Here is a 12691-nt window from a genome sequence, read left to right on the forward strand (position 1 = left end):
CCACTAATTATAAAGACACAGCAGCTGTGGTTGTCCGTAACTAGGGAGTCAACCCCAGGACCTTGTGGCCTTGAGACCAGCGTTCCAGCCAGATACAGAGGTCTATTTACTAAGCTGTTAGGAGATAAAGTGAACGGAGATAAGGTACCAGCCAATCAGCTCCTAACGGCCATCTCACAGGCTCTGTTTTAAAAATGACAGGAGCTGATTGGCTGGTACCTTATCACCATTCACTTTATCTCCTAACACAGCTTAGTAAATAGACCCCACAGTTCCTTAGTATTCTGGTATGTTTGATCTTAACAGTCCCTGTTCTCTGGCCACTTGCTGGCCAGAACAATCTCCTACAGTTTGTGGTTATATAATGCAGGAACTGAACATATCCAGTGCTGGTGACCATTTTGAACACTCTGATCTCTTCAATTCTGGCCTTGTCCAGATTCTGGAAGTGTGAAGTCAACTATGTGACATCCCACAAGGGGTGTGTTCATCTGGTAGAGCCAACGGTCAGATAACCTCATATCGGACCACTTAACTTTTGGCTCTGTCAGACGAACACACCCCCTGTGGGACATCAGACAGCCGGCCGCCTGCTTCCCACCTGACTGTGGCTTCTGGAGAACGCTCTACTGGGAATCAGAGCCTGACCGCACCCTGTGAGAGACATCATCCAGGGCACAGGCTGTAGCACTGAACAACTTCTACAGACAGCAGTGTACGATCGTGGCTGCTGTATGGAGCCTGTTTAGCTTAAGGTAGGGACAAATTTCCCATCTTTTCCTTATGCAGGTCATTCACATCAATAAAAGCTATAAAAAAAAAGATAGCTTTTTTGTGTTTGTTTTATGTATTACGCCACTGCAATTATTGTAATGGAAGTTTTTATCACACACCACGTATTCCCACTTATTAGCACTTTCATTTTTGAGCACATACCTATCTCGGAATTAGACCTTGGAATGTTTTTAGATATATTGAGACTTTTTGCCTGCCTCCTGCCTAGACCCAGCTACAGTGGTTTGACTATGCCTCTGCCTCCTGCATCAAATTACCTTGGTGTCCCACTAAACCTTCCATGACATGTGTGGTGCTTACCTGGGGAGTCAGAACTTGTGCAGCACAGCAACAAAGACTATACGCCCTTGTAGGGGCCAATGGTGAAAACCGGTGTTGTGTTTAGACTCGGCACCCTTACAATAAGCAGTGTCAAACTCGACTGGCAAATCTGCAGAACCACTGACTAGGTTGGTATCCGGATCACAGGTCGACACTAAATGGTCGACAGAGTCAAAAGGTCAACAGGTATAAAAGGTCAACTGACAAAGGTTAAAAGTACAAAAAATAGGCAGTGACAATTGGTCGACACAAAAATGGTCAACACATGATATGTTGTTATTTTTCCATCATTTTTAAGGTTAGGGTTAGGCACTTGGGGGGAGGGTCACGGTTAAAGCGGATGATTAGAGTTAGGCACTAGGGGGGAGGGTTAGGGTACGGTTTAGTTTTGGCATCAGGGGGAGGATTACGTTAGGCACTACGGGGGAGTTAGGGTTAGGATTAGGCTGTAAATAAAAAAATCTGTGCTGACCATTTTTACATCGACCATATGTATGTCGACCTTTTGATTATTTGGTGTTGACCTAATACCTGTCAATCTCTTATACCACACCAGACTAGGTTATTGATATATATTTTTTCACAATGTTAGGATTAAGATTAGGCTGTGATTATTGTTAGCCTGTGGTTAGGGTTAGGGATACTCACCAATGCAAACCCGCTTGACATTCACAATGTTGACATTCTGGCAATATCGACATGTCGAGATTCAGAATGTCAACATTCAGAACATGTCAACATTCTGAATGTTGACATCTTGAATATTTGTACCAAACCCATATAAGTAATTTATGGATATTCTATCACTATAAGAGGGAGACTTATCATAGCTTTAACAGAGACAAAGTACCAACCAATCAGATCCTGTCATTTTTCACACACAGCCTGTACAATGGCAGTTAGAAGTTGATTGGTTGGTACTTTAACTCATTCCAATTTATCTCTCTCCAAGGTTTTGATAAATCTCCCCATAAATCTTGTTTATGATTAACTTTTTAAACAAGGCAACTTATATAATCAATAACCAAAGGCATTTAAATGACACTTACTCAAACAGCATATGACTCCCTGACACTAAAGCTAAACATTACCAGCTCTCTATCACCTGGCCAACTAATTAAACATCAGGAGCACCAACCCCTTGTATCTCAAAACCTTTATTCATCACACAGACACACATCAATCAGACCCATGTGATTCAGCTGTGTTTTAACGGTATCTAGGAGGTTTGTTCTAGGGAATGAGTCATGGTCTTTATAGCAGAATATGGAAAAGAACCCTCTTTGCCACATACCCTTCCCCTTAGTTTTGCCATGCTTGGTGAAGCAGACCCTTTAACTGAAAAGGATTTTCCTTTTGTAATAACCCACTATGTGAGTTATTACGTCCGACTTGGCATTATATAGGCAAAGAATTCCCAGTAGTCTCTACAGCAGCTGAAGAGGTCAGGAGCAGCAGGTCACATGACCAGTGTCAGGCAGGTGTCAGTTGGCAGGGAGCAGCAGTTGGCGGTTGCAGTCCTGAGGTAACAAAGAGGACCAGACCTGCACACCTACCTGGCAGCAGTCGGCAGCCAGAGTCGCGATAATCTGCAGATGGAGACACCGAACCCATTGTGAAAGCTTCAGACAATCAGTCAGCAGGTAGACTGAGAGCCTTAAGTCCATAAGACTGCAGCTAACTACCATCTACCCTTATAGTACCAGAGCAGCTCCCCTCAGTACTGACTAGTAACACTGGAAGGCACCCTATTAAGAAATACTGCCAGCCAAATTGCTACAACAGTGGAGATAGAGAAATAGCACAATGGAGACTTAAATTGAGATTGGATAAGTTGCAACTCCTAACCAAGAACATGGTCTTATCTAGTATATAAAATAGCCTCCGTCAGAGTCATCAACCCGGGCAACGTTGCAGGCATAAAAGTGAGAATAGCGCTGGACTGTTACTAAAGTAGTGAGCTCATATACCAGTTTAGATATATTTATAAGATTAGACTAATAGATAAATGACTGTAGCTCAAGATAAGTTCAGTAAATGGCCATATATAGAGTTGATATTTACTGAGTGTCCAATGTTATGTGATTTCATATGGTGTTCAATGTACTAACCATTGCAGCTTACAGGGTTCGGGAGGACAGCCGCCCAAGCGGCTTCCGGTCCAGTTCCTGTCAAATAAAATATACTAAGGTGTTTGCGCTTATTTATGTGAACTAATGTCAACTGAAAGTAATTTCTGAATTCTGTTATTGCTGGTTGAAGTCACATACCAATTATTTTGTAAACGTGTGACAGTTTGTTGGGATAAAAGCAAAATTGTTAATCTACAGAAGTTGGATTCACTCAAATGAACTCCCTTTTCATACATTTACTGAAAATCTTCACATCTGTAAGTAATAGTAGTTTATTACAACTTGGCGTCCGCGAACAGGATACGACACGAAACTGTCAGTATCACAAACTCCTGCATTGACCTCTGGCCAGAGACCATTACCTGCTTCACCCAGACAGAGAGCTTCACCATCAAAAAATGTCTCACCAGCAGTAGTATGGTACATACGACACAGGCATCACCCATCACAATGCCGTATTATTTTGGGGCCCCCTGGCTATCAACGTACTCTGGGGATACACGCACACAGGGTACAAGTACCTTCAAAGAATTCAAAGACAACATGCGGTCGATGTTTAGGCTATACCCGCTTAGTGATGAGCAAAGAGTGGAGATCGTGATCGGGCAGTTGAAAGGTCTCGCCTTATGGGAAGTCAAAGCATGGGCGGATGAAGAACGTAAGACGGCAGAGGATATCTTCAAAAAATTGGAAAGTATATTTGACTCACGGACTCTTTCTGAATTTCGGAACCATCTTTACGCCAGGAAGCAGCAACCCCAAGAGTCACTGAGGGAATTAGCCCTGGGCCTGCAGGAAGCTATGCAGGCAATCCAAGCCCGAGAACCATGGATGGTAGAGCAAGTCGATGAAACTCTTATTAATTTATTCATTGAAGGGGCACGAGGAAAAGCGACAAGGGCCCAACTTAGGATGTGGAGACGCCAGAATCCTGTATGCTCATTCTCAGAGTTCAAAGAAGCTGTGCTAGATAACCTTGGGCTTAACCAGAACACCGACACTGAATATGGCGCACCTCCAGAACAATTGAAAGGCAGAAATTATGAAGAGGCCAGACCATATATAATGCCTGACGCTCCATTACCTAGTGAAACGGTTACCCAACATGTGCAGTCTGGCCAAGATCTGATCGGAACCTTTATGAGTGCTGTCACTGAAATAATGAAGGAGTTAAAGGATATTTGTCAGGAACAGGCTGGAGCAAAATGCAGAGACTGGCGCCAGGAATGCGGTGTGAGGAATCGGTCACGATGGGACATTCCACGGGAGTCAGGCCGACGTCCAACGGACCAATTCGACTCACAAGGGAGGCCTATCTGCAGAGGTTGCCAGCAAAGCGGCCACATTGAACACTATTGCATCCAGAGAGAGCCTGAAGACCAGTCCTCAGGAGAGACAGAAGGAATAGGTCCACAAATGAAAGTAGGGCAACCCAAATATGTGAGTTTGAGCCCAATATTACAAAACCAAATAAAAGGCATGCCACCAGCAGGTGATGTTACATCAGCTATCGCAAACAGAATTTCGGGCAAAGTTGTATGGTTCCACGTGCGACGCGGCTATGGATTCGTGAACCGGAAGGACACCAAGGAAGACGTGTTCGTACATTATACTGCCATTAAGAAAAACAACTCCAGGAGGTACTTCCGCAGTTTGGGAGATGGAGAGACCGTAGAGTTTAATATCGTCAAAGGGGAAAAAGGTCTACAGGCAGAAAATGTCACTGGTCCTGGTGGTGTTCCAGTTCAAGGGAGTAGATATGCAGCAGAACGTCAGTATTATTGGTGTTATTCACATCGCAGAGGTTCTCAACATAATTACCAACAAAACTATCGATACCACGAATATGGAAAGGAGTCCGAAGAAGTGGGAAGTGTGGCAGAAAGAATAAATAAACAACAGCCTTGTCCGGCACATAAATACACACCATATCATCTACCAAAACACTATGAATACAACCAACAAAACTTTGATGACCACGTGAAGAGTGAACCATCGGAAGGAACGAACAAACCAGTTGTGGACGAACAGAGAGAGGCAGTGCTGCAGAGTCGGCAGAACATAGTCACGCAACAACTTTCTCCACAGCCAGTACCTGAGAGTAAATCTAGAGTGGAGAATATCAATTCTAGAATGTATTACCTCAATCAGGCAAATTCTAGTGCCACTAACCGGGAAAGAAACACTGAAATGGTGATTCGCATGGCCACAGCAGAGGGATCGAGGCCCCTTAAACACAATAGCCCAGATTTGCTTATGTCACAGTCTGAATCTAATGTTCTTGTAGAAACACCTAGTGAAGCTGAAGAGGTTGTGGCATATCTTTCTCAAGAGAAATATGGCCCAGATAGTAAGTACACCGCTATAAGTGGTGAGGAGTTCATTGTCAGTTTGCAGCAGGCTATATGCAGGTCTAGAAAGCGCAACAAAGGTGTATTGCCAATACGATGTTAAGTTACTGGATGCTTGTCATATACTGTATTTGCCTTTTCATAATAACATTACATTTTATGTTGTTGATGATGCCATAATGTACAAGAGACTGTTCTACAGTGGGTTTTGAGTGTTGCATGTTGCGTGAGGACACGCATAATTCAAGTGGGGAAATATGTAATACCCCACTATGTGAGTTATTACGTCCGACTTGGCATTATATAGGCAAAGAATTCCCAGTAGTCTCTACAGCAGCTGAAGAGGTCAGGAGCAGCAGGTCACATGACCAGTGTTAGGCAGGTGTCAGTTGGCAGGGAGCAGCAGTTGGCGGTTGCAGTCCTCTGGAGTATCCAATTGAGAGTTTTCTCCACTCCCAAATGTCCTTGTTAGGATCTGAGTTTGTTGTGGATCCGGGGTAGTAACAGGAGCAGACACCTGAACAGACTTAAACTGAAAAGTGTTTTTTTTTAATGGATGAACTTGAAGACATGTACACTGATAATATAAAGTCCTGAATATAGATGGGGAGGTGATGACTGGAAACTGAAGTGGAGTAAGAGTGGGTAATGTCCAGGTAGTGACAGAAATAATAAAACGTATTTGTAATCCAAATGGTTACTGCGAGACTGCAGATAGGATATCAGGTTAAAAATTGATACTGGTGAGATGAAATCCAGAGAGGTTATGGAGTAGTTGATTACCTGAGGAGTAGTACTGAGATGGCTCAGTGTAGAAACTGGATAGCTGAAGAGAGCTAGGTAACTGGAGGCAGTGTAGGGGCAGGGTTAACTGCACACTCAGGTCTTTAGGCAGGGAGAGGGTTAATAGAAGGTGCAGGGTGATTCCAGCAGGAGACTGGGAGCAGGCAGAGCAATGCAGGCTGCTTGGAAGCTGGGATCCAGCAAGAGCACAGGAGAGCAGGGAACAGACAGGTCTCAGGAGCACAGGAACAATCTCACAGCATGCGCTGTGAAACACGTTGCACTGGCAACTATGGGGAGCTCTGGACTCCATTAAGTACTCAGTGCAGGATCGTGAATGGTTGGAGAGAGCATGTGACACACCAGGATTGGAGCAACTAAGTCACATGACCAGAAGCAAGATGGCGGAGCCCATACCAGATCGGAATGGAAACACCACTAGGCTTACCCCAGCCAGAATGACACAGTGCCTGTGGAACACCTCACACAGCCGCCAGACACCAGCCCCTCCACGGGAAGGACCACATCATAGTGCCCTCACAGGTAATACCCGTCGTCCCCTATGCCGGGAAACCCTGGTCATGACAGCCCTCCCTTGGGGTGTACATGGGCCACTGCCAATATCAAAGGAACATGTACCTGTGGCACCATGAGCTGTTTAACTTGTTTCCCTTGAACCACCGCTACTCTACATAGCAGGTCCCCTTCTATTCTAAAGTATCTATTTTAGTCAGTCTCCCAGCCTTTCACACTTCATTCATCTCCAAAACATTTTTATAGGCATTCGCCAATGCACAATCCTTTAATTGGTCTCTAGTAAAGTCTTGGAGTGTAACAGTCCTGGACACAGGAGACCAGACTTCTCCACCAGCTGGCCAGGTTTCTGCTTCCACCCATCCTTTTCCTAGCAGGCCGCCTTCTTCACGTCTTCTGGTGGGTGACACTGGTCTGATTGCAGCCAAAGACTGGCACTCAGGCTCCAGATCTTACTGCTTTGTGAATTCTTCCTCCAGTTCTGGAAAGAGAGCAACAGAAACATATAAAGGTCGGACGTTCGTCCGGTAATTCAGTTGCCAGCATGTCCGGACTGATCTGGTACATTTTAATCTCCTGGAACAGGGAAAAGTCTCGCCCCAGAATAAGGGAATACAGCAACCTTGGTGCTATTGCCACTATCACTTGCACCATTTGTCCCCTCATATTCCTCAGTGTCCCCATGGACACACAGGACCTTTACTGGCGGCAGCCGGTCCATCAGTCCTTCTGTGACCAGAGTGCTGGACACCAGGGTGACTTCACAGCCCAAATCCACCAAAGCCAACACTGCCTGTTGCTCTATCAGGACTGGCACTCAGAACAGCAGTGGGCTATCCAGGGATGAGGACATGGTCACACTGACAGGGAATGTGGGGCTCACCAAACAACCCATTGGTTCCTGTCGATTTGGACAATTCCTCTGAAAGTGTCCTGGATTGTCACACTTAAAGCACCCTTCTGGGGTCACCCTCCGCTCTGTGCCCACATTTTGTGCTGATTCTTTTCTGAATTTCAGGCTGACAACCATCTCTGTTGTTTGGGTTTATATTTCCTAGGGCGTAATATCGGTCAATGGCTAAACGCAAGCTCCTCAAATAACTGCGGATTGGTTTGCAGAACCCATTTTAGCAGCTCCTGTTTTAGGTTCCGTACACAATGGTCAATTGCCAGGATTTACAAGATCCTGTCTGGTTGGTTTCATTTGGGCTATAACCAACTCTGGGTTAACTTCATCAGATTGGCTAGCTGCCAGCCATAGAAAAGCTGTGCTTTCCCAGGGCCTATCACCCTTGCCCGCACCAGAATTGGGGCTTTTAGTAGCTGATAATTCACCACCTGGGTATATCCACATAAGCCCACTGTGCTTTGCCCAACAAATAAGGAGCCAATTGTGCCACCCAAATCTTTATTGGTCATTTAAGCAGAGTTGCCATCTTCTCAAAGGACAACAGAAATGCCTCAACATTGTCTGATGTTGTCATCTTTTGCATCACGGGAGGCCTGCATGCACCCAGTTGAAGCTGACTGAGCTCTGCCTGCAACAGTTTATGGCTCTCCAGCTGGGCCTCAGCGGTTGCTACCATCTGAGTTTGCTGAGCCTATTGTGCCACAGCTAGATTAGTTAAGTCTCGGACAATTTCCTCCATCTTGCTCTCTGAGCTGAGTAGCAAAATTGGGCATCCCTTATCATACACCGGCCAGCCAGTGTTTTGACCCCAATACAAACTAGCTGCCAGCAGCCACTGCATATTACCTTCTAAGAGGCACAACACACAATAAAACTTCCCCCTTAATTTTAAAGAGTCTTGCAAATGAACGGTTTGTTCACAGTACACATAGGAACAAACTTCCCTGGTTTATTTGTACCACATTGTGTTTCAATACAGACAAAACATTTAATGTGGCACTACAATAATCAGCAATAACCAAAGCACTCTCTCTTTAATTGGGCTCATACAGACTAACAGATACCTTTTCCTTAGCAGACTGTTCTTAGAAGGCTGTACCACACACAGACTTAACAAGACCACGGAAAAACAAAGCAAATACATTTGGTGCTTTTCAGCCAGAAAAAGACCTTTTCAGAAACAGTTGAGTTTGCTTTGAAATATTCACACTGTGTATACACTTGTTTCTCTTCATAAATAACACAGCATAAACTTTATACATTTGCACTCAGCCCAACGTTTCCACATGTGCAAATAAACAGATTTTTACAGGCCGGTTAATCTCACTGACCAACCCAAAAAGACAGAGGGCCTGATTCAGACCCGCTCGCTAGATGCGGCCGCTCACTCCCTGCATATGGAAATTTTGCTAAGTGACATCAAGGCAGCCGCTCGCTCGGCATGGCATAAGCATGCCCACTATGTCTTGGCGAGTGATCACTTTGTGTTTACAGATGCCCACGAGCCTGTCTTTAGCCACCCACTAGCGTACGTCATCTTCAGGAAGTATATACAACCATCGGTACATCGGGATCCGTCGGATCTGACCGCAGCGCTTGTGGTTGACTGTACCCTACTGCAAGCACTATTATTCAACCAGGTGATGTGTACTATGACGCTGCCTGTTAATTATGCACGCCCCAGAAATGGCGTGGAAACACTCTGGCACACCTACGTCCGCAACTCCACTCCCCCGTTACTACTACCCTGCCCCTGTTACCACCCACAACGGCCTCTCCTGTCACTCATTCCACTGGGTTGTCTTTGCAGGGCGAGCGAGCAAAATCTGATCGCTCGTACTAGTTTACGCATGCGCACATTAGCTAGCGAGCAGGTCTGAATCAGGTCCAGTGTCTGGTCTCTGCTACGCGAATCATGGCTAGCAGAAGGATCATACGAACTGACACCAATTTGTAAGTTAGTCCTTACAAAGAAACACTCTTGATAGCAGTTGTACTCATCAGATGGCTTTTTACAGATGAAAATGTTACATACTCACATTTCCCAAACAGCATATCGCTCCCTGACACTAAGCTAAACATTACCAGCTCTCTATCACCTGGCCGACTAATTCTGCATCAGGAGAACCTGCCCCTTGAATCTCAGAACTGTGGGCCTGATTCAGAGCCGGACACTCTGACAAGAGCACTCGCTCTGAATCAGGGCCCTCCTACCTAAAATTGGAGCGGCCTCCTGGCCGCTCACATAGCTGTGGGTGACCACCCACAGCTTATGCGAGCGGCCAAAAAGATGGTCGCGATGGTCAAGACCACCGCGACCATCGGGCTTGCGACGAGACCCTGCAGTAGGGTCTCACTGCCGCAAGCCCAGGATTGCTTTTGGCTCTATCAGAGCCAAAAGCACTCCCACTGACATCACTAGTGAAGTCAGAGGGGCCGGCCCCAGACGGTAGGTGTTCCCATGGGAACGCCTCCATCTGGGCAGCAACGCCCCCAGCACGCCCACCAAAGGGGGCGTGCTGTCACTCACCATCGACAACACGCCTCCTTTGGTGCGAGACCGATAGTGACGGCTTGGCCGTCTCTATTCGGGTCTCGCACATGCGCACTAGGGCACCATCGACCCGCTTGCGAGCGCTCAGCGCTCGCGAGCAGGTCTGAATCAGGGCCTGTGTTTTAAAGGTATCTAGCAGGTTTGTTCCAGGGAGTGGGTCATGTTTTGTACATAAGAACATGACAAAGAGCCCTCACTTCTGTATAGTCAAACACTGTTTACAGAGCTGGGGACAGGGCCACACCATGGGCAGTAAGCTGCACAGAAAAAGAGCTAATAGAGGCATGCCTCTGAGTATGGGGGGTATGCCTTGAGCACTGATGGGCACCTTGGATGTGTCATGTGACCAGGGAGTGCACTGCAGTGTTTAGAGATCATAGCTCAGTCAACAGCAGCAAGAGAAGACACAGTGATGCAGGTAGGAGAATCAATGGACACTGAATCTTAGTGTATTGACGGGAGAGTTACAGTGAGCAGGGAGTGAGACAGGCTCCAAACACTCAGACCCATCTCCATGTGTGCCTCCCCAGCCATTGACCTCACTGCACGTCACTGACTGTGAGTGCTGGTCGTACACTTTGTCTGTAAGGGATGAGGTGAGCGTTGATTTTATATATATATATATATATGTATATATATATATATATACGTCCAACGGCGGCACTCCGGTATGTATATATATATATATATATATATATATATATATACATACACACATATACACTAGGGGTGAGCGGGTTCGGATTTCTGAAATCCGAACCCCCCCGAGCCCCCCCGATCCGAGGCAGATCCGAGTCAGGCTCGACTTTTCCCGCCTGACTCGGATCTGAAATCGAGGCAAAATGTCATCATCCCGCCTTCCGGGTCTCACGGGTTTTGGATCCTATATAAGGTACCCGCGTCGGCGCCATTTTCTCACTCGGCTGTGGACAGTGAAGAGGGAGGGTGGGAGTTAGGGCTGGCTGGGCTGTGTAGTGTAGTGTAGTGTAGTGCAGAGTAGTGTTGTGCTGTGCTGCGCTGTGCTGCTGTTGTCCACTACTTCAAAGTCCATAGGGGCTGGCTGTGTTGTGCTGTGCTGCTGTTGTTAATAGGGGCTGTGTCCACTACTTCAAAGTCCATAGGGGCTGGCTGGACTGTGGTGTGCAGTCAGTTCTCCATAGGGGCTGTGTCCACTCCAAAGTCCTGTGCAGTGTCCCAGTCCTAAAGGGGTGCTGTAGTGTTGTCCAGGGGTGCTCTGTCCGTCAGGGGTGCTCCCCCCAATATTTTTTGTGTGTTTGTGAATTGTGTGCGCAGTAGCCGCACGTGCATCAACAAAGTAGTGCCAAGCGTGCGCCTGTGTCATAAGTAAAGGGCCGGCTGGCTTGACCATTAAAGGGTGCTGTAACCCCCAAAGTACACTCCAGTCCAAACCAAAAAAAAAATTATTTTCTGTGTTTGTGAATTGTGTGCGCAGTAGCCGCACGTGCATCAACAAAGTAGTGCCAAGCGTGCGCCTGTGTCATAAATAAAGGGCCGGCTGGCTTGACCGTTAAAGGGTGCTGTAACTCCCAAAGTACACTCCAGTCCAAACCAAAAAAAAATTATTTTCTGTGTTTGTGAATTGTGTGCGCAGTAGCCGCACGTGCATCAACAAAGTAGTGCCAAGCGTGCGCCTGTGTCATAAGTAAAGGGCCGGCTGGCTCATTTCTTAAAGGCTGGTGTAACCCACAAAGTGCACTACTCTCCAGCAAAAATAAAAAAATATTTTCTGTGTTTAGCCGCACGTATATATCAAATCGATATAACATAAATGGAGGACCAAACTTTCTCCGATAAAAATAAAATAGAGAAAGATCAAGAACCACTTCCTCCTAGTGCTGAAGCTGCTGCCACTAGTCATGACATAGACGATAACATGCCATCAACGTCGTCTGCCAAGGCCGATGCCCAATGTCATAATAGAGGGCACATACAATCCCAAATGACAAAGTTCAGGAAAATGACCTTGAAAAATTTTTTTAAATCAGCTGAAGAGAAACGTAAATTTGCCAATATGCCATTTACGACACGGAGTGGCAAGGAACGGCTAAGGTCGATCCCTAGTATGTTCATGACTAGTGGTTCAGCTTCACATGACGATGGAAGCCCTCCTCCCACTAAAAAAATCAAAAGAGTTAAGCTGGCAAAAGCACAGCGAAGAACTGTGCTTTCTAAGAAGATATCACAAATCCCCAAGGAGAGTCCAAGTGTGGTGGTGGTTGCGATGCCTGACCTTCCCAGCACTGGACGGGAAGAGGTGGCTCTTTCCACCATTTGCACGCCCCCTGCAAGT

The 12691-nt window shown here is 46.2% G+C and overlaps 2 protein-coding genes across 5 annotated transcripts in view; one reads left to right on the forward strand and one right to left on the reverse strand.

Moving 5' to 3' along the window:
• Positions 1–12691, reverse strand: part of LOC148541996 (uncharacterized) — a 159120-nt gene that overhangs the window by 119376 nt on the left and 27053 nt on the right. The gene's annotated exons all lie outside the window — the stretch shown is intronic.
• Positions 3666–5702, forward strand: LOC148541997 (uncharacterized). The gene has a single exon (XM_088474036.1). It carries the CDS (start codon positions 3666–3668, stop codon positions 5700–5702), a length of 2037 nt encoding a protein of 678 aa, XP_088330162.1.

The sequence above is a fragment of the Taudactylus pleione genome, unplaced genomic scaffold (genome assembly GCF_031769625.1).
Source record: "Taudactylus pleione unplaced genomic scaffold, aTauple2 ptg000016l, whole genome shotgun sequence".
NCBI lineage: Eukaryota > Metazoa > Chordata > Amphibia > Anura > Myobatrachidae > Taudactylus > Taudactylus pleione.

Bases quoted from the DNA above. Each gene is read 5' to 3' on its own strand.
- LOC148541997 (XM_088474036.1), top strand. From the start codon at position 3,666: ATGGTACATACGACACAGGCATCACCCATCACAATGCCGTATTATTTT.